Below are 23682 nucleotides of genomic sequence, written 5' to 3' on the forward strand. Positions count from 1 at the left end.
TATTGCTCTGGACTGGTATACTAATTGTCAATAGTACCTGATGCCCACAGAAATTTATTGCAGTCACTTGAAATCTTAGTAAGGGGAGAAATTTGGGATACAACTATCACCCCAAAACAGGAGGTATCTGAATAAGGTCCATCGTGGCAGGATCACCAGGTATTATTTGAAGCTTAAGAGTTAAAGAGGTGGGCTGACGATGTCACAATTTCTAATTGAGCCAATCAGAGGAAACTTTGTATTCATTGATAAAATACAAAGCTGCCTATGAATGGATGAGCTCCACTCAGTCTGACGCTGTTTTATTCCAGGTTTGAGACAAGAAGGTCTTGTCTTGCACCCCGAACACAGTGCTGTATGCTGTGCGCAGCTTCAGCGGCCAGCAGCTTCCCATGTTAGTGAGGGAAGTAGTTTGCGCCAGACCTCAATTTTTAAATTAATTTATAGGGAACTGTAATAAATGCTTTGACAAAATTGAGATACACCGTGTCCACAGAACTTCCTCTGTCTTGATGACAGCTCACTTCCTCATAGAATGTTAACAAATTGGACTGCCAAGAATGATCTTTCATAAATCCACCCTGGTTACTACTAATGATGCTGTTTTCATAATCAAATTCTTGGAAATGGTCCCTAATCATCTCCTCCAATTCTTTAGATACTATTGATGTTAGGCTGACTGGTCTGTAGTTCCCAGGTATATATCTTGGTCCTTTTATGAATATTGGTACCATGTTAACTTTTCACCAATAAGCTGGTACCATTCTAGTCACGAAGCTGTCCCTGAAAATTGGGAAATAGGAACCTCTGTCAGTTTTTAGTGCTGTCTGTGCCCCTGTTAATGAGATTCACCCTCTCTATTTTTCCTGTTTACTGTCATCATTAAAAATGAAAGTAAAGAAAATCCCAGATTTTGGGTTGTCCTCAGAAAAGTAAAAGAAGGGGAATCTGTCAATGGGGATACTAGTTCTGGTGGCCTGGGGGTCCCCACAGGATTCCCTTAATTTGCAGGGATTTCCTCTCACTTCCTGTTTGGCTATGGGACACACTCTGAAGTGGGACACAGATGGAGAAAAAAAAATCTGACAATAAACGTAAAAAAATGCCTATAGTTCTAGCTTTAGGTTTTCAAGTCTTTTTTGGACACTGTTGAATGTATTTATTAAAGGTGCCTTTTTCTTGTTATTTATAACCAATTTCCCCTGATTATCCTTTATGGGGTCAATATGCTCTGACCTTATGTGTAAATATTTAGAACTTTGATTCTTCCTACAGATATTTACATCTATCTTTGGAGTGGGCCTGAAGACTGCAGAGAAGTGGTACAGAATGGGTTACCGGACATTAGAAGATATAAGAAGTAATAAGTGTTTGACGTTTACAAGCATGCAGAAGCATGGTAATTCTTTTAGATTTTTTGAATTTTTATGTATATTAGTGTACTTCCTGTGATACCTAATAATCCTCATATTTAGAGTAATTTGAGGCCTCTGGGGTCCCTATTATGGAACATCCTAAAGTGCTTAGATACAGTTGCATTTCTACCAATATTTTGGATGCCCTACTCACTTTTCAGCATGTAAACAACCCCTTGGGAAGTACATGTAATGAGATGTACTGGGGGCCCATTGTTAAAGGGGGCTTCAAGATTCCATTAGGCCCCCTGACTGCAGACCCCCTCAACCAATGGCCCCGGTTGTGGGAATGAGGCCCTTGTCCCCATCAACATGGAGACAAGTTACTTTGGGGCAGGGGGGCCCCCCATGTTGAGGGCATGAGGCCTGGTATGCTTGGGGGGGCGCTCACTCGCCCCCCCCTTTCCTGACCTGCCAGGCTGCATGCCCGGATAGACGTCTGGTAGCGTCTGATTTCATCTTAAAATCCATATCAGACCTGAAAGGCCTGGTATGGACTTGAGGGCGGGGGGATTCCCCGCGGCTTTTTTTTTTTTTTTTTAACTGCCAATTTTAGTTACATAGTTGGTGAGGTTGAATAAAGACAAAAGTCCATCCAGTTCAACCTGTGTAGATGTGTGTGGCTGTAATCATCTTGCATACCCCTGAATGTTCTGATCCTTGAGATGTACGTCTAAGAGTCTTTTGAAAGCCACCATACTACCCGCAGAAACCACCTCATGTGGTAGAGAATTCCACAATCTTGTAGCCCTAACAGTAAAGAACCCCCCACGTTGCCTGAGGTTAAAACGCTTCTCCTCTAATCGCATTGTATGCCCCCGAGTTCTCATGCAATCCCTTCGACTGAACAGCTTTTTTTCTAAGCCTAGATCCCCATTTAGATATTTAAAAATTGCTATCATGTCCCCCCTCAGGCGTCTCTTCTCCAGGGAGAATAAATCAAGCGATTGCAGACGCTCCTCATAATCAAGGTCCTCCAATCCCCTAATTAGTTTAGTTGCCCTTCTCTGGACTCTCTCCAGCTCCAACACATCCCTTCTGAGGACTGGTGACCAGAACTGGACCGAATACTCCAGATGAGGTCGGACCAGAGTTTTATAAAGTGGAAGGATTATAGTCTTATCTCTGGAATACATCCCTTTCTTTATGCATGCTAATATTCTGCTAGCCTTGGCAGCTGCCACTTGACATTGCATGCTGTTGCCTAGTCTATCATCAACCAAGACTCCCAGATCCTTCTCCATTTTTGATTCTCCTAAGGGTTCCCCTCCTAACGTGTATTGTGCTTTTATGTTTCTAGTCCCCAAGTGTAAAACCTTACATTTCTCCACGTTAAACCTCATTTGCCATGTCTTTGCCCACTCCGTTATTTTGTCCAGGTCATTCTGTAGGATATCTGCTTCATGCTGTGCTGTTATTGCCCTGCCTAATTTTGTGTCATCTGCAAAAACTGATATTGAACTACTGATCCCGTCCTCAATGCTGTTTATGAATAGATTGAACAAGGTTGGTCCTAGGACTGAGCCTTGGGGGACCCCGCTTACTACCTCAGACCAGTCTGAGTACGCGCTGTTTATTACCACCCTTTGGACACGCCCTTTTAGCCAGTTCCGTATCCAAGAGCAAACCCTGCTGTCGATACCTGCAGACCTTAATTTATAAATTAAGCGCTTATGGGGAACTGTATCAAACGCCTTAGCAAAATCTAGGTACACCACATCCACTGGTCTGCCCCTATCTAGCTCACAGCTCACCTCCTCGTAGAATGTTAAGAGATTGGTTTGACAAGAACGCCCATTTGTAAACCCGTGCTGGTTACTACTGATGATGCTGTTGTCCTTAGCAAACTCTACGATATAGTCCCTTATCATCCCCTCCAGAAGTTTACATACTACTGATGTCAGACTGACAGGCCTATAATTTCCCGGTATATGCCTCTGACCCTATTTGAATATCGGAATCACGTTAGCTTTTTTCCACTCCCCTGGTACATCTCCTGTCCTAATACTGTCCGCAAAGATCAGGAACAGTGGTCTGGATATAACCTTACTGAGTTCCTTGAGTACTCTCGGATGTACGCCATCCGGGCCTGGTGATTTGTTAGTGTTGAGTTTATCCAGCCTTTCCCTGATTTCACCCTCTGTTAGCCATAGTGGCAAGTGCTTTGTATTACTACTAACCATACAGTCATGGTCAGTGTACCCCTCCGATTCCTGTGTAAAGACTGATGAGAAAAAAGCATTCAGCACGGTTGCTTTTTCAGTGTCCTCTGTAACCATCCTTCCATCATTGTTAATTATGTGTGCAATATGCTCTGCCCCAGTTTTTTTGCTGTTGATATACTTAAAGAATTTCTTTGGGTTTTTTTTTGCTATCCTCCGCTATTTGTCTCTCAAAGTCTATTTTAGCCATCTTGATTTTGTGTTTATACTTCCTATTTGCCTCCTTATATTGGTCGAAAGCCAATACTGTGCCCTCTGATTTATATTTCCTGAAGGCCAATTTTTTTCCCCTAATAAGTTTTTTAACGCTCCGGTTTAGCCAGCCAGGTTTGGCTTTGTCCCTTCTAAATTTATTTCCCATAGGAATGCACTGCAAGATGCCTTTGCTTAATATGTTCCTAAAGCATTCCCATTTTTCCTCTGTGGTCAGGGATCCCAGGGTTCGGTCCCAATTTACCCTTTCCATCAACAAGTACAATTTTAGAAAGTTTGCCCTTCTGAAGTTAAGGGTTCTTATGTTCCCCACTTGCCTTGCTATATTGTTATTTACGCTAAATGTGATCATCCTGTGATCGCTAGAGCCCAGGTTGTCCTGGACTCCTACCTCCGAGATTAGGTCTGGGTCATTAGTGATCAATAGATCCAGGATTGTGTTTTCTCTGGTAGGGGAATCCACCAACTGTGACATGTAATTATCCTGTAAGGTTTCCATGAATTGATGGCCCTTATGTGAGTGTGTAGTCCCCTCTCCCCAGTCAATGTCGGGATAATTGAAGTCCCCCAATATGATGACTGATCCTAGCTTTGCCACTTTACCCAAAAGTGCTAAAAATTCCAGCTCTACCTCCTCCCCTTGTTTAGGTGGCCTATAGCAAACCCCCACAATTACTTTTCCCTTTTCTCCTTCCCTATGGAGTTCTACCCACACGGATTCTAACTCCATACTCATCCCTTCCGTAATGTCACTCCTCTCTATCACCCTTACATTATTCTTGACGTAGAGACATACCCCTCCCCCTCTTTTTCCTACCCTGTCCTTCCTGTACACTGAATACCCTTGGATATTTGCCAGCCAGTCATGTGAGGGGTCGAACCAAGTCTCCGTTATTCCCACTAGGTCTATGTCCTCCTCATGTACTAACATTTCCAACTCATCCATTTTATTAGCTAGGCTCCTGGCATTAGCATATACCCCTCTTAGTTTTACGGAAGTTAAACGTGATTGGTTATGTTTATTCCTGTTTGGTCTGCGGTTCTCCCGCACAGACCTACCAATAGACGTTGTGGACCTACTGTCGCTGCTGACCCTACAACTGCCATCAGTTTTGTTTGTTTTTTTTATTCAGCTGCCAGCGGGGAAACCCACTCACAGCTAATGACTTATTGTTTGTCAAGGATGCCGGCTTCCTGGCCCTGCTTATTAACAACCAGCCTATACTGCGCCCTGATTGGGCAAAGCTTTATCCAATCAGGGTGCAAAATGCACTGTGCAGTGTGAAGCAGGGGGAACACCCACCAAACAACCTCAAAATTTGGGTGTTTGACAAACCAGCCGAATAGTCAATGTTCGGCCTGAACCCATGCTTGGACCGAAACATTCACCCAACACTATTGGATTGTGACAGATTGTGACATGTTGCTCCACTACAACTTTTTCTTACTCAGAAACACTAAGTTTATTGTTGTTATTGCTATTGTTTTGTATGGTTACTCCTGACTCTCCCTGCACTGCTTACTGCTGAGTGCTGACCTCTGCTGCTCTACATGTGTTGCTTATCCTGGACCCCTGCTCCTGTGTTACCCGCTCTTGACCTCTGCAATATATATATATATATATATATATATATATATATATATATATATATATATATATATATATAAATATTTACTGTATATATACACACACATTACACAATTATTACATTACACTATTTATTACACAAACTCGGCAGTCTATCTTTCTCCAGTGTAAAATAGATTTACACAGCAAAGGTTAACAGCTTGTTAAATATTTGATTGGACTATTGCTTTCACACTGTAATCTACAATAGAATTCTTGTGGACCTCAATGTTGACTGCTGTTCTGTAACAGCTAAAACACATAGAGAATTAAAGAACATGAAAAATAATTTGATCTCTCATTAGCTGTCAAAGCTTCAACAAGAGTGGAACCCAGTTCTAAATATTAGAGTTTATTCCATTTGGCTTACTTAAAGTTTCTAATGCTACCATTACTTACATTGTTTATTCTGTTTTAAAATTTACTGTTGCTCCATCTGTGTGCTGGATTGTACTGTTGTTATTTTTGTGTAATTTGTGTTTGATAATTTATTTATTGCATTTTTTTTCCTGTTCTTCAGATTTTTCTGATAATGATGCCATCTGGGACTGTTCAGTTGCAATTTATTTCCCATATACATTATTAGCACTTAATTATGCAGTCTCCATTGGCATAATTAGGTCTCCAAAGCAGCAGATGGAGATTGTTTCATCTGGTCACAACATTTGATATATCACAAGTTCTTTAAAGTTCTTGCAACACTTTTAGACCTTAGAAAAGAACTGTGTTTAGCCCTAAGGGTCATTACTCCCAAAAGTGTTTCAGTTGTAGGCAAAATCTAGTAGGTTAAGAATTTTAGAACTTTAGCAATTAGACCTCTGTTAATTCCTGCTTTGGTTCTTCAAATTCTCTTTCTCATAATTTTATATAACATATCACAAAACATTTAGCATCGTAGTATTCACTGTGAATCCTCAGAAACAACATGTTTTTAAATTATGGAATCTTTTATATAATTTATTTTTAGTCCTAAAGTGCAACCTTTTAACCCCTGAAATAAGTTGAGTGTGTGTAGCAACCCCCCCCCCCCCAAACACATATCCACTTCCAAAGGTACTCTGACACAATTTGACATACAATGGTCATATAAAGACAGGCAGAGTTTTTGTTTTATCCAGTTGTATTTACTAGTGCAACTTATAACATCCACGTGAAAGATATAACAGCAACATGTCAGAAGAAATAAATACAATTCAAAAAAAGAATCACTGAGTTGGAAAAAGGAACAGCCCCTTATGTCAGTATTTTGTTGGATCACATTTTTCTTGAATTACAGCCTTTAGTGTGTCGGGATATGTCTCTACTAATTTTGCACATACTGACTTTGCAATATTTGTCCATTCCTCCATGCAGAACTGCTCAAGTTCTGTTAAATTTAATGGTGAAGGTTTGTGGACTGCAGTCTTCAAGTTATTTCACTGATTTTCAATGGGGTTTAGGTCTGGGCTCTGACTAAGCCATGCAGGAACATTCACCTTTTTTCCTTCAAACACTGTGGGGTGATTGCTGTGTGCTTTGGGTCATTGTCTTGTTGGAAGGTAAATCTTCTTCCCATTGACAACTTTCTGGCAAAGGGCAGCAGATTTTTGTCAAGAATTTTATAGTATTGTGCTCCATCCATGTTTCTTCTATCCTGACAAGTGCTCCAATCCTGGCTGCAGAGAAACACCTCCATAACAGGATATTACCACCTGCATGCTTTACTGTAGTAATGGTGTTATTTGGATGGTGAGCTGTATTGGATTTCCACCAGACATATTGTTTGGTGTTAAAGTCAAATAATTCAATCTTCGTCTCATCCGACCACCTTAAACGCACCTTGAGGATTCTGAGGCTACATGGAAAAAGATGTTGAAGGTTTACCCTTCCTCTTGTGGCATTCTTTTAAGTATACAATACATTTTAAACACAACAGGCAGAGTACAATCCCGTGATCCCATTATAAAGGTTATTGCAGGCTCAGACATCTAGGAACTCAAGTCAGCTTACCTGAAAGACATTAAGAATCTATGATTTGACCCTCCAGCATTATCCAAAAACTTTTATTTAAATTTTAGGTGAACTGTCCTTTTTTGCTGCGTGTGAAACGTTTAACTGTAAAATAAATCTTTTAATGTTTACCATGTGCCTCTATTATCTGAAAAAACATGGAGAACTTCAAACTTCTGTTTTCGTGAGTAGGTACTCTGATCCACTTAATGTATCATAGCCAAACAGATTTAAACTGGGGAAAACAAGCTCTCATGATGCAATGCATATATTCAGTGGTTTGCTATGCTGTCAGCATGGTGTTTTGGAGGACATGGCCAAATGACACTAACAGACAGGATGGCAAATTGTTTATTTTTGTTTATTGATCATGATGTGTTACTATTACTACTAAAAACATCATAAGTGGGTGCCATCTCTGTTGGGCCCTCCAACCTAGAACACAGCCCGGCCTGTGCAGATAACTGCCAGATGGTTCAGTAAGCCAACCAGTGTGGCAAGGACATTAAGTGCCCATAAGCATTGGACTGCACACTCCATTTTTTCATTTTATGCCTAATGGATCTACAAGACACAAAGCAGTTAGTTTACCAATTGTTATGCAGATAGAGAAACCTGAAAGGGACCTGAGCTGTTTTGAAGCAAACAAAAATATTAAACAAAAGAAAAGCAGGGAGCAAATAGAAAAAAGCAGCAGGGAGAGAATCGTGCAATGATTAAAACTAAAAACAAAGAAGAAACATTATCAGAACATGGAAGCCAACATGAGACTTAAGATGTCCAGCATGGATCTAGATATCCCTTCTCAGACTTGCATAAACAAAACACCTTATTCCCTCATATTATCTTATAAAGTATAACACATTCACAAAATATACTGTTTTGTTTGTAAAAATATCAGTAATTTGCATAAAATGCATTTGATATTTTTTTAGTACACATATTAGTACATAAGAAGTGAATGTAGCGATCCTATGCAGTGGTGTCTTCATTTACAGCAAACAAACAACTTCATTTAATGGCCCTCTTTCTCCAGCTGCTTTTCTTATTTTGACTCCTACGCTGTCAAAATTTGCCTACTGGAGCAAAGCAAAAAATGTCATTGCAATCTACAAGTCGATCCCGTCAGATCTTATTTAGGGCTAAGGCACCTTACTTTTTGTAACATTACAATGCATGACCTTGATTTTTGACTGCTCCTTTAGGTATCACTCTTATATCATCCAGCAGAATCTTCAGCATCCAAAACATATGGTTTTGTTGGATGAGAAGATTCTGCTGGATGCTGTAACTCTTAAAGGGAGCAAAAGAAGTAACATATACTTGTGCTCAAATCCCAATAGCTTCTACATGTATATAATCCATCAGGTGCTAAAGGGATGTGACCACGTGTTAACGCTAAAAATTCTGTATAAACCCTCTGTACACTGCTATACACCCTTTCTAGAAGACCTTTTTAGTTCACGTACATTGCAATACATGTTTAAGTTGGCCAACTGTGTCAAAGTAATCCCTCTCTGGCCAGTCCCTACTCTGCTCTGCAAAATCCAAGTGCTCCAGTGGATATAGTGTCAATATGGGTGAATAGTTTAAAGCTGTAGGAGAGCTACAAGGTTCAGGTCTGGTCACTGACCTGCAATGCAATATACATTGGATATACCTGTGATTTAATCCCAATACTTATAGCTTACTTCTATTGCATTGCAGGTCAGTGACTAGACCCGAACCTTGTAGCTTTCCTACAACTTGCGTCCCATTAGTACTATCTTACAAACATGGCTGGCATTTGCTGGTTGGATATTACAGAGCAAATTGATTTTAGGGGTTGTTTTTCTCCTCTGCTTCAAGAACTTTAGTGTCCCTTGTGGACACTTTGTCTTATAATTTGAATTGAGACTGGTTAACGGGGATATCTGTTTTTGTATATTATAATACAAGATAAACTGTTTGCGCAACTATTCCTAATTACAATAGCGTGAATGAAATAAAGCTAGCCAGCATTCGCAAGTATTCACATCCAAGTTCAAAATTCAAAACTAAATAACAGTTTAAAACCTATATCCTAAACTTGTTTGGACTCTGGTCTGAACCTGCCTCCGCTATCCTGCCAGGAAGCTGACACAGCACCTCACCTATCAAAATTGCAGCTTAATAGGACAGATGTCTGTGTTTTGACATCCGTAACAAGAAGAGAGAAGACCGGGCGCCGATCTAAGTGTAGCAATAAAACATTTTATTAGCAATAGCAAGAGTACTACTCACAGGAGTACGGTAAAAACAGGCATCTCAATGATGGTGGGTATGCAGAGTTCATCCAGGGGGTCCTCCCAAGGTCCTGTTGGAGCTGGTGCTGCGAGGGATAAGCTGCGGTCTCCTGGTGCGGGACGCGCTGATCGCTCTGTGATGATCCGGCAGCGTGAGTCCGTAGGATGGAGGGCCGTGGTGTCACTTCCTGGTCGACTCTGTGTGCTTGAACGGCGACGCGTTGCGGAGCATGCGCTCCTTCTTCAGGCCGTGCAGGGGCCATATTGGATGTGGGCTTATATGCCAGTAGTGTGGGGAGCTGGGGTACGGTGGCTCAGTACGGGCAAAAAGATACTAGCACTGCAGCAAAGCGCCTCGAGGATGTGTGACAGGCAGGGAACAGTGTGGAAAGCCGAGATGAAGAAGAGAGCAGATGAGGGGGGGGGGGGGGCGGATGAAGAGTGTATGTAGCTGAATGGGATGTTGTGGAAGTGGATCCTTAATTGGCGACATATATTGTGTTGTGGTTGGTCCCAAGAGTAAATGGCATAAGTGTGGGTCTGTAATAGATTTGGGAAAGGGGATGCAGATTACCGATGGGACTGGGGATAATGGTGATGGCCGGGATCACTAATGGAAGGTTGGAAATTCAAATTAAAAATAAAAAATTAAAAATTAAAAAATTAAAATAAAAAATTAAAAAGGAATGTCACAGGTGTAAGGAAATACGGACCCGTATAGCCACATACACATGCACTATCTGCATATATATGCATGCTAACGTGTCCACGCATAAAAGATGTATATATAAAAAAATGTATATATAAAAAAATTTATGTTTTGACATCCGTGCCTGTTGAGTTTGTGTCTGCATAGTCCACACAGTGGACAGGTGTGGACTTGCGATGACTCTATGAGTGACCAGATGTAAATTTGTGGACTTTTGTTCATTTACAGCAGTCTACCTCTGATCTGTTACATTTAGGTCTGAAAAAAAATGTTTTTGGACCTGAATGGACATAGAGGTAGGCTGAGGTAAACAGACACAAGACTCCCAAAGACCTTCATGGGACTTTTAATTAGGTCTGCATGAAAAACTGACAGGAGACCCTAATTGGAAAGCTTGGGTAAGAGGTTCATAAAGGGGAATAATTGGAGGTTTGTAGTATAAACACAGCTCGGCTGTGTGTTTTTACTGCTGCTGCAAACACAAGTGTAAACTAGCAACTCACTCACTCATTATGATGATCACAGTACAGCAGGTGCTCTATGGCTTTGTTACAGTGGGGTTGATTTACTAAAACTGGAGAGTGCAAAATTTGGTTCAGCTCTGCATAGAAACCAATCAGCTTCCAGGTTTCTTTGTCAAAGCTTAAATAAACAAACTGAAGTTACAAGCTGATTGGCTATCATGCACAGCTTCACTAGATTTTGCACTCTTCAGTTTTAGTAAATCAACTCTAGTGTCATAGCTGCTGGGTGACGACTTTGTTATGGCTGAACAGTGTTACAGTCTCTAACATGCAGTACAGCCATAAATTAACAAAGTTAGCACCCAACAGCCCTATGGCACACTGTGACAGAGCCATACAGCATAATGATGATGATCATAAGCACACAGTAGGGAGTCTGGGGGCTGTACTTTACTTCCACAGTAGCCTATTTCAGTGTGTCAATGTGAGTGCAGGGGGCTGCTTGCCTGGGCACCACCACCTGCTACCGAGATTAGTTGCCACCTCACATCAGTCTCTCTTAGGTTTCAGTGCCGGCACCTGAGGGACAGAAGCTTATCTACATAGGAATCAATCCGCCAGAGAGAGAAAGGCATAGACAGTGGATGGCAGCTGGCCTTGACTGTGCAGAGCTACATTGGGCACAGGAATTATTTGCCTGCACCCGAAAATGGAACAAAAGTCCCTCCTCTGCTGTCACCTCCTGGGCTCCTCTGTTGATCTGATGGGGCCCCGGAAAATGTAATTTTTCCTCCTGGTAAGCAAGTGGGTGTGGGCATGTGGTTTAATTAAGTCTTTTTTTTGGTAAAAATAAAGCTGCCTGGGCCCCCTGTAGAGCTGATGGGGCCAGGTTCAGTACAACAGGACCAGTTGGACTGCCTTTTCAGCGGCTCTGGTTTTGGATGAGGTTTACAAAATCGGTGACACAATAAAGTTAATAATTTTAATGGAGATATACTGTTAGCGGTGTCTTAGTCAATTTTTTTATTTTCATATATATATATTGTATGTATTTCACTAGATTTGCAAAGGAATTATGCTAGGACAATAGATCCCAACTGCTTTCTTATTGATGTTTTTTGTTCTACTATAACAAGAAAATGTGTATTAATATTAGCTGTATTTAGTGATTCTACATTTTTTTAATGTTAAATAATGTTAAGATTATATTTCCTTTCTAAGGAGATGTGTTACTAGGAAAAAAAAACAAAGTCTTTCAAAGTCTGGATTAATGTTCTCATGTAATATAAAATTCATTGTGGGCTCAGTCATTGTGAGTATGTATCTGCAGGCTCCAGGCACAGAGCAGTGTCAAGCTCCGATTCTGTGTAGCATGGTGTGAAAGAGAGATTTAGATAGGATATGCCAGCAACCCTCATTTTCCCCTGCCGTTTACTTGGCCATGACAGCTTGAATAGAACAAAGTAAAAAAAGTGATTTCTGCATTGTTTTCATCTATTCATTATAATTGTGATATTGCTTGATATGTAACAGAGTTGCTTTAGGTAGACGGAAGCTATTTCATTTTAATGCTAACACGCTGTACTGACTTACAGGGCTACTTTACTATGAAGACATTGCTGGTTATGTAACGAAAACAGAAGCAGATGCAGCTGAGCGCCTTATCAGGACCATTATTTGGGGATTTGTATCAGATGCCATTGTGACAGTCACCGGTGGCTTCAGAAGGTACTGTGACACTGACAGGATTTTCCTGCCCATCCATGGCAAACATCATTGCAGATTTTGGCTGAGATATTTTAACATGTTCCTCAAACAGATGGACAGATGTTCCATAACAATAGTATTACCATTTGCACAGTGTAATTCCAGAATACATAAAACATGTCTGGGTTATTTGCTAGTCCTAAATAAAATATTAGTTTCTCTTTCAAAGGACTTTCACTGTAAAAACAAGACTCCTGACTGTACACCGCTGTACTAAACTGACCTAGAGACTTGCTGGGTGATTATTATTAATATGGTAAAAAAAAAAATATATTGTGTGGGTGCATGTGTGTATATATACAGTATCTCACAAAAGTGAGTACACCCCTCACATTTTTGTGAATATTTTATTATACCTTTTCATGTGACAACACTGAAGAAATGACACTTTGATACAATGTAAAGTAGTGAGTGTACAGCTTGTATAACAGTGTAAATTTGCTGTCCCCTCAAAATAACTCAACACACAGCCATTAATGTCTAAACAGCTGGAAACAAAAGTGAGTACATCCCTAAGTGAAAACATCCAAATTTGGCCCAAAGTGTCAATATTTTGTACGGCCACCATTTTTTCCAGCACTGCCTTAACCCTCTTGTGCATGGAGTTTAGCAGATGCCACTTGAGTCCTCTTCCACTCCTCCGTGATGACATCAAGGGGCTTGTCGATGTTAGAGGCCTTGCACTCCTCCACCTTCCATTTGAGGATGCCCCACAGATGCTCAATAGGGTTTAGGTCTGGAGACATGCTTGGCCAATCCATCACCTTTACCCTCAGCTTCTTTAGGAAGGCAGTGGTTATCTTGGAGGCGTGTTTGGGGTCAGAATTATGTTGAAATACTGCCCTGCAGCCCAGTCTCTGAAGGAAGGGGATCATGCTCTGATTCAGTATGTCACAGTACATGTTGGAATTCATTATTCCCTCAATGAACTGCAGCTTCCCAGTGTCGGCAGCACTCATGCAGCTCCAGACCATGACACTACCACCACCATGCTTGACTGTAGGCAAGTCACACTTGACTTTGTACTCCTCACCTGGTGGCTGCCACAAACGCTTGACACCATCTGAACCAAATACGTTTATTTTGGTCTCATCAGACTACAGGACATGGTTATAATAATCCATGTCCTTAGTCTGCTTGTATTTAGCAAACTGTTTGCAGGCTTTCTTGTGCATCATCTTTAGAAAAGTCTTCTTTCTGGGACGACAGTGATGCAGACCAATTTGATGCAGTGTGCGGCGTATGATCTGAGCACTGACATGCTGACACGCCCCTTCAATCTCTGCAGAAATGCTGGCAGCACTTATACGTCTATTTCCCAAAGACATCCTCTGGATATGACGCTGAGCATGTGCACTTAACTGCTTTGGTCGACCAAGGCGAGGCCTGTTCTAAGTGGAACCTGTCTTGTTAAACCGCTGTATGGTCTTAGCCACCGTGCTGCAGCTCAGTTTCAGGGTCTTAGCAATCTTCTTATAGCTTAGGCCATCTTTATGTAGAGCAACAATTCTTTTTTTTTCAGATCCTCAGGGAGTTCTTTGCCATGAGGTGCCATATTGAACTTCCAGTGACCAGTATGAGAGACACACACCTGCTACTCATTCACAACTGAGACCTTGTAACACTAATGAGTCACATGACACCGAGGAGGGAAAATGGCTAATTGGGCCCAATTTAGACATTTTGACTTAGGGGTGTACTCACTTTGGTTGCCAGCGGTTTAGCCATTAATGGCTGTGTGTTGAGTTATTTTGAGGGGACAGAAGATTTAAGCTGTACACTCACTACTTTACATTGTAGCAAAGTTAAAAAAGGTAAATATACTCCAAGTTAGGTATGTATATCCCTCGCGCCTATGGATGTAATAATAGGAGGGAATAGGTGATAAATAAATGAATGTGAGGGAGGGGGAAAGATGAAAGCAGCTGCTATAGGATATGAGGTAAATGTGAGGTAAAATCCCAAAAATATTTGAGGTTTGCTATAGCGCTTGCTAATAGCAAACCTCAAATATTTTTGGGATTTTACCTCACATTGTAGCAAAGTGTCAATTCTTTAGTGTTGTCACATGAAAAGATATAAAATATTTACAAAAATTGGAGGGGGTGTACCCACTTTCATGAGATACTGTGTATATATACAATATATATATATATATATATATATATATAAATACAGATATCTATCTTTAAAATCGATCCTAAAATCGTAAAAGAGATGTATGGATTTTGCTTTTTTTTAGGTTCATACTTACCTAAGTGGATGTCCCCGGCGCCTAACACTGAGAACCGAGCGATCTTACACTGCCGATCACTCGGTTCTCACAGCCCTGTGAGGGGAGAGCTGCTGACTGCCAGTCACCACTCTCTGCTCTGCCCCCCCCCCGTTCACTGTAGCGCTGGGCTGTGCGCCAGCCCAGGCTCTCAGCGGCTTGCTGAGAAGCTGAGCCAGGTGGCGGTCCAGGCATGTGGGCAGATCCCGACTCCATGGTCGTGATGACGTCGGAGCTGGGACCAGCTCTGTGACGTAAGCAGAGAGCGAACGAACTTCACTCCTGTGATTCATAGAAGTAAAGCTAAATGAGCTTTGGCTTTACTTCTCCTTTAAGTATCAAATGCTTATATAATCCAGCACTGTCTGATATAGCTGTTGCCTATTCATCAGGTTACTTCTCACCCCAGGAATGCGGGGGGACTGAAGTAAACTGGATTTGTGAATAGAATAACCGATTGGCCTGGGAGTCTGGTATTGCCTCTTTCTGTCTCCTAAGCCTTGCTATTGGCCAGTGAGGCTGCCTGTCATAGTAGAACAGTTTGTGAATTACTACCAATTTACTGGAAAAGGCCATATATTTAGAAATCTAAAATAGATGCCTTTTTAATGGACCGTACATTGCTGATGTATATAACACTATTTGGGGTCTTTGTACCAAGGAATAATAGGAGAAATTAATTTAGCAAAAATATTTGAACTAGTATTAAAGTACAACTAAAGACAAAACTTTTTACCCAGTTTTGGATAGAGTGGAGATTGGCTAGAACATTTTTTTTATTGCTCTTTGTGCCCCCGTAGAGATTTACCCTCTCTATTTGTCCTGTTTATCATTATCCTTGAAAGTGAAAGTTAAAGAAAATCCAAAATGTTGGGTAGTCCCCAGAAAAGTAGTGAAGGTGAAATCTTCCAATGGGGACACCAGTTCTGGTGACCTGGGAGTCCCCAAGATATTCCTTTAGTTCACAGGGATTTCCTCTCACTTCCTAATTTAGATATGGGACAGCAAGTGAAGGGAAATCTCCCCAATGGGACAAATCTCCCCAATAGTTCTACTTTAATTGTACCAAGTTGTGCATTAAAGATGTAAAGCTACATTTTGTTTACATATGTGTCTATTTCTCTTTGTATATATAATTAGGATATTTAAAAAAAAAAAAAAAACCCTATATGTAATAAAAAAAAAAAAAGTGTGAAAATCATTGTAGTATGCATAGTAGTTAAAACATTATTGTTAATTAACACAATGCATACCCAAACTTCTCAATTTGGTCTGGTCATGGAGATTTTGTTTACCCCTGGACATGGTAAAACCATTTTATTTAATAACAGTTAAGGCCATTCATGGATAAAGTATGTAAAAGTATGTCCTGTACTGATGGAAACCTGAAACAAGTAACTTCTGCAGCTGCCAATCAGAACTGTGAGAATTGTTTCAGTTCATGTACAACATGCATGGGCAGCACTGTTGCAAAGTGGTTAGCACTTCCACCCGCAGTAGGGTCATTGGTTTTGAATCCCAACCACGATACTACCTGCCTGTAGTTAGCATGTTCTCCCTGTGCTTCCATGGGTTTCCTCCCACACTCCGAAGACATGCTGGCCAGGTAATTGGCTCCTGTTTAAATTAGCCCTAGTATTTGTATGTCTGAATGTGACTTAATGACCTTAGATTGTTAGCTCTTTGGGGGAGGAAGGACTGATGTGGATGTACAATATATATGTAAAGTGCTGTGTAGATTGTCAACACTATAAAAGTACCTGCAATAAATATATAAAGGTGTGATTTTGGGATATGTTGCTTGAAAGTCCTGTTTCAGTTTATACTTTAGGATTTCAATAGGATTGAGGTCAACACTGATATGTTTATTCTGAGATGCTATTATTTTTGTTTTACACTTTGACTAATGGGCCATACGCACTATACAATTGATTTTTCCTTTAGATTTACCAAAACCATATAATATGAGGTCAAATCTAATCATTTTCAATTTGTATGCAATCAGGCAGGCCCCTGCACTACAAAATTGAAGGTAAATCTAAAGGAAATCTAACAACAAAATTTGTATAGTGTGTATCCAGCTTTTCTCTTGGGTTTTACATTCTAGTCATGTTGAGTTGTAGGTCAAAGGTGATCTGCTGAAGAAGTGTGATTTGCAATTCATCTGTCCTTTAGTGATTGCAAGCTGTTCAGGCATTAAGGCCTGTTTTACACAAGCTTCGGCTTGTATAAGAGCAGTGTGAACAGCAGGCTTTGACAAAGAATTTGCAGAGCTTTCAGCAAGCTTTGTTGAAGCTTTGAAAATACCATTCAACTCCAGTTTGTAAATGTTGAACATACATTAGATCCTAATAGGAATGTTGATTGCCACTTTAAACAAGCTGCTAGCAGGCCTCAGCAGGCTTTCAACACACTTCAAAACATTCTCAAGCCTGCTAGCAGGCTGTTTACAGCAGCAATCAAAACTCCCATTAGGATCTGTGTTCAATTTTGCAAACAAGAGCTGAATGGTACTTTAAAAACTTCATTTGCAGAGCTTTCAGCAAGCTTTGTTGCTTTGCCAAAGCTTGCTGTTCATACTGCTCTTAGCCCATCATACTCCTTTGTGTATATATGTGTTTTTTTTTTTATTACTAAGCTTTGATGTTTACATTAGTAGCATACCTATAGCATTTGGCACCCGGGGTGCATACTATATCTGGCAACCCCCCCCCCCACGGGGGGGGGGGGGGGGCTTGAGAGCATTAGGGGGGTCTGGAAAGCATTGCTGGTGGGTTGGAGAGCATGGGGGGGGGAGCAGGGAGAACCAGGGGGATGGAGAGCATGGGCGGGGGAGGTGAATGGAGAGCATGGGGGGGAGGGGGGTGGAGAGCACCGAGGAAGACAAAGATCACTGGGGAGCCAGAGAGCACTGGGGGGGGGGAATGTAGAGCACTTAGGGGGGACTGGAGATCACTGAGGGGAGAGCCTGGAAACACGGGGGGTAGAGAACACTAGGGGAGCCAGAGAGCATGGGGCGAGCTGAAGAGCACTGGGGGTGAGGGCTGGAGAGCACTGGGGGGGCTGGAGGGGGGGCTGGAGGGGGGGCTAAAGAGTATGGGGGGGTTGGGGAGCACGGAGGGGCCAGCAAAGGAGGTTAGATAGGAGGAGCGGTTGGGCAGCTACATATAGAGGAATTTATATTTCCATAGTCCTCCTGCAGCCGCTGAATGCCTGCAGAAGGGAGAGTATGAGAATCAGGCATTCAGCGGCTGATGGAGGACTATGGAAAGATCAATTCCTCTATAGGCAACTGCCCTACTGTTCCTCCTATCCAGGCACACAGGGAGGCTGCCCGGGCACTCAATTTCCCCCCCCCCCCCAAGCGCGGACTGATGAAGCAGCTACTGCTGCTGCTTTCACAAGGATATGCGGGCCGCTCTGACTCCCCTCCTAGTGTGTGGCACCCAGGGCAGGCCGCTTTCCCCCGCACCCCCATTGAACATCACTGGTTTACAATGAACCTGTATTTTTCTGGAAAGGTTACAGGTTTAGTTTACAGTGGATGTAAACCCTTACATATACCCAGTGAAGTGACTGGCCTCAGGTGATGCACAAAGATGAGACAAGTCCTCCTTTATTCTACCGTTGTACCTTTTTAGCTGCAGTCTTCTCTTCTTATAAAGCTCGTCTAAGAGTTCAGAGAAAAGGGGGCAGAAACTAAAATTACACTCTGAAGAGCTTAGTGCGGCGAGCTCTGAGAGCTGATTGAAGGGCAGGGACACCCCCCTCCACACAGCACATAGGAACAGAGGCTGTCACTGTGCTAGAGATCCCTGCCCGTCACCATTTTTCTTTTGGTGTCAGGAAAACTTGTCAGACGTGATTCATAGCTTGGAAGAAAGAAGAGACAGAGGGGATATGATAGAAACTTTTAAATACATAAAGGGAATCAACTCGGTAAAGGAGGAGAGCATATTTAAAAGAAGAAAAACTACCACAAGAGGACACAGTTTTAAATTAGAGGGGCAAAGGTTTAAAAGTAATATGAGGAAGTATTACTTTACTGAGAGAGTAGTGGATGCATGGAATAACCTTCCTGCAGAAGTGGTAGCTGCAAATACAGTGAAGGAGTTTAAGCATGCATGGGATAGGCATAAGGCTATCCTTCATATAAGATAGGGCCAGGGACTATTCATAGGATTCAGATATATTGGGCAGACTAGATGGGCCAAATGGTTCTTATCTGCCGACACATTCTATGTTTCTATGTTTCTATGCTGATAGCAGAAGAATGGGGCAGTGGACAGAAATTACACTTAGTGCTCTTAATTGAGACACATACACATTAAAGAGGGATATGCTTTGTTCATATTTCATTCCTGACGTTTTACAACCACTTTAACTACTTCCAGACCTCCTGCCACAGTTTTACGTTGGTACTTTGACGTTAAATACCGGGGTTACGGCAGCAGATAGCTGCCATAACCCTGTATTTTTTTTACAGAGCGGGCGATCCTCTTTTACATAAAGTGGTCCCAGCGGTGGATTCACTGCGGGATCACTTTTATAGGCGGACCATACCCCCCCACCATTCCCGCCCCTTCCCGGTCGTGTTCCCTGTTTACCAGAGCGGTCGGTAGCGGGGAATACGATCCGGTCCTTTCTCCTCCTAGGCAGGAAGTCGAGTGGGGGCAAGCTGGGCCCCACTCGACTCTATGGCCTTGGAGGGCTGGAACAATGTCATACGTCGCTTCCTCCCAGTGGCCTTAAAGGGCCCATTTTTTTTGATGATGAAAAAAAAATGTAGATGTTAGATCTGAGTTCTTTTTGACCCCAGATCTCACATTAAGAGGACCTGTCCTGCTTATTTCTATTACAAGGGATGTTTATATTCCTTGTAATAGGAATACAAGTGATAACATTTTTTTTTTAAAGGGACAGTTTAAAAATAAAAGGTAACATAATAATAATAATAATAAAAAAGTAAAGGGCCCCATCCCTCTGAGCTCGCGCACAGAAGCGAACGCATATGCAAGTCGTGCCCGCATATGTAAACAGTGTTCAGACCACACATGTGAGGTATCACCGCGATCGTTAGAGTTAGAGAAATAATAGACCTGCTCTATAACTTTAAACTGGTAACCTGTAAAAAATGTTTTGTTTGGGGGTTCTAAGTAATTTTCTAGCAAAAAATATTGTTTTTAACTTGTAAACAACAAGTGTCAGAAATAGGCCCGGTCCTTAAGTGGTTAAAGAAGTAATTGTATCCTCGATTTTCTGCAAGGCATCCCAAGTAATTTCCTGAAATGTCTGGTATGGGAGCCCATGTGACACTTCCCTTTCCTCGCCACTGTTCTGGACATTTAATAGATAGGCAACTCCTATCCTCCTATTGATTAGAGGTCCAAATAATAACTACTGCAGTAGGGAACACACACAAAAAGATACACTCTGCATCTTTCCAAAATAACTGTTCTGTTTGACGCAGTTGAAGGCTTTTATACACATGATTACGTATGTATCACATTTATATTACAATTGTACTTTTATGGTAACAAGGGGCGTAACATAGGCAGGCTAATTCTTATCAGGACTTGAAAGAATGCAAACATGTAATGAAAACATTATTAGTGCCGTGTGCATCACATACCAAATAAAATACAATAATATACAGGATGTACAAATTTCCTTTAGGGTCCTTTCACACGGCCGCTCCGCTGCTTTAGTCCGCTGCGGGACTTTTTTTTTTTTTTTTCACGGAGCGGATGACATTTGTGTCATCCGCTCCGTGTGCCCGCAAATCATCCCATTCGTTTGCGGATGATATGCAGACATAATGTAAGTATATGGCGCTGCGGATGTCAGTGGATGACACCGCTGACATCCGATTTTCCTTGCTTTCCGTTTTTTACACGGATGAAAAAATAGGGTTCTGTTCCATTCGAAAAAACGGAACAGAACTGAAAGGAGGAAAATCGGATGTCAGCGGATGGTATTCCGCTGACATCCGCAGTGCCATTCACTTACATTATGGCCGCAAATCATCCGCAAAAAATTAGGATGATTTGCGGACACACGGAGCGGCTGTGTGAAAGGACCCTTACACCACAATGCAGGGCTGGGTGCCCAAGTGCAAGCTTTTCTGTTATGTGTGATTTTGGTGGGTGTGTTTAACGGTTAAAGTTTTGGCTTTCCCAGCAATATTTAAGACTCTGTGGTGTGAAGTCTGAGCGCAGTGATAGGAGGAGCAGATATGGTCAAGGAACAAGTTCACTTTCAGAAAGCAATATTTCAAAAATGTTCTGTTTTTGGCAGTGAAAGAGTTAAAGAGCTGTACAGTATATTACAAATGGTTGTGCACATTGGGTCAATCATAATATGTATTCAACTTTTTGATGTGTGCAAGCATAATGCATTGTTTTGAAATGGTAAATATTTATAAAACATGTAAAAATAATGATCTGCGATTACCATTCTTCAATAACAATAACACTCATTTATTTATTAGAAGAGAGACTGTGCCTCTCCCGGCCAACAGATGTGCCTACATTATTTAACAGCTCATCAGCCCCGTTATCTTGTTCAGGAGGATCGCAAGAAGGCTTTGCTTGCTGTGGATATTTATTTATCACCAGCAGCTGACAAATATTTTAATACACTTATACCTCAGTTTCGTTTTTGAGTGAACATCATAAGTCATTTGTTCTATGTTGTTATTAAAATATGGTTATATAATGATTGTGTAATATATCAACTGATATAATTTATAGGGAGCCACTGTGTATTTTCAGAGAACATTACAATCAATTGTGTAAAAAGAACCCAAAAGCAACTTTTGAGGAGCACCCATCTAGTAGCTGTCTTTAATAGTTGCTACAACTTATAGGAAAACCCTGCAGAGGTTATTAAGATTGTGTGCAAACTATTTTGGAAAAGGGAAAACAGTCACCCATCTTCATCATGTTTAGCCAGATTGGGTCTCAATTTCATGTTTGTGGGAGACCCAGACCTGAAGGGCCTGACTATAAAATGACCCAATCTAGCCATATTCCGCCAGGTTGGGTGACAATTTCATGTTTGTGGAAGGACCCTGACCACACTGGCCACCCTTTGTCAGGTTGGAAAATTAGCTCCAATGGCTATCCCTTTACCCTTAGAGATAAGTGGCACCGACCCTATGCATACATAAGAACATAAATGTTTGGCTGAATTGATCATTCCTATTAGTGGTCCTGACACACCACTTTCAGTAAACTCACTCTATAAAAACTTTGTCTATATATTTGAATTATGTTTGGTGGACAAAGGCCCAACTCACATTTGCATTTTTAGTACAGTTGAATGCATTACAAACTGCCTGTAAAATGTATTGAAAGATCTGTGTCAATATAGGCAATAGTTCTGGAATGCAGGAAGAAAATGCACGTGGAAACAGTGCCATTATAATGATTACCCCACAACTAAATTCCTGAAGTGTTCAAACTTTCTGTATATACTGTAAATGTTCACCCATGCCATTTGCTGGACAATAGTCAACACTGCAGTGTAATTAAACTACAGTTGCTCACCTGTCCAAACTTAGTGAAGAACATTCACTCGGTGCCTAATCAGTTATGTGTCTATAATCTGCCTGACTGCTTTTTTTGTTGATTTGCTATTTGTTACTATTTGGCTTACTCTCAAATGTGCCTTTTTATACTGTACTCATGGTTGATTTTGGGTACGGTTTGGATTGATCTTGGTTTATAAATTCATCTTTTGCTTGCCCTGACATTTACCTTCTTATCAACTACATTTGTCCGGCACCAGCTCTATCCCTCAGCCTCTTCTTACTATTCCTGCTTTATGATTTGGCATTGTGTTTTAGTTCTGACTCATCAGATGCCTGATTTTGTCTGCATTGCAAAATCTTCACTAGGGGTGCTCAACCTTTTGAAGTGCAACTTAAGTAGTTACCAGGCCACCTAAGTGATTTTGTATCCGTTCCCAGCCACAATGAAATTAAATGTTTCAGAACTTTGAATTATTTTAAGAATTAGTAAGAATTTATTTTGAGTAGCATAATGAAGATTTTAAGCAACAATAAGAATTGTCATTTTCTGTGGAACCAAATCCCCATTGGATGTTTACCATTTTTTTATTTACAATATTAAAAAAAATCAAATTTTTTATTAACCAGATCACTAATCATTCATCAATAATCCCACTCTCTCGCTCAGGTGTGACTAGCCAAAAAAGCTCTTAACCAGTGTTATAGCCTTCATTATATCAGGGTCTTTGCGGACATCCTTTGAATTGCCAAAACAGGGGCTGTGGAACTGGAAAGAAATTCCCCTTGAATGTGGGACTTTTTAGGCAATAACCCATCACAGAGTAAACTTCAATAGTAAACAAACATAATTTTATTTAAAGTATACAAAATATTGTGAAAAAAATGACAACATAACAATTAAAATACATGTGACTAAATGTTACATCACTTGAAGGGAGACATGGGATTAAAAGCAGGAGAGTTCCATGTGATTACTGACGCGTTTTGGACTTTTTCAGAGATCAATGGAAATACATCTCAGGCGATCATGCCACTCCATATGATGTTTGTAGCCACTCTTTTTTATATAAAACATAGATGTTGCACACCCTGTAGTGGGATACTGCAACACTATAAGATGCAAAATCAAAATTAACTAAATTTGCCATGGCCCAGGGAGGATAATAAAATGGTGAAAATGCATAGCATCACTGCAAAGAATGCGGC

General features: G+C 41.1%; 1 protein-coding gene across 1 annotated transcript in view; it reads left to right on the forward strand.

Moving 5' to 3' along the window:
* DNTT (DNA nucleotidylexotransferase) overlaps window positions 1-23682 on the forward strand; it is a 542670-nt gene that overhangs the window by 201289 nt on the left and 317699 nt on the right. Inside the window, exons 6-7 of the mRNA XM_082267614.1 lie at window positions 1276-1399; window positions 12499-12631. Coding sequence (XP_082123740.1) covers window positions 1276-1399; window positions 12499-12631 — 257 coding nt within the window. The remainder of the gene's footprint in view (window positions 1-1275; window positions 1400-12498; window positions 12632-23682) is intronic.

This window comes from Pelophylax lessonae (genome assembly GCF_965119305.1).
Source record: "Pelophylax lessonae genome assembly, chromosome: 9".
Lineage (NCBI taxonomy): Eukaryota > Metazoa > Chordata > Amphibia > Anura > Ranidae > Pelophylax > Pelophylax lessonae.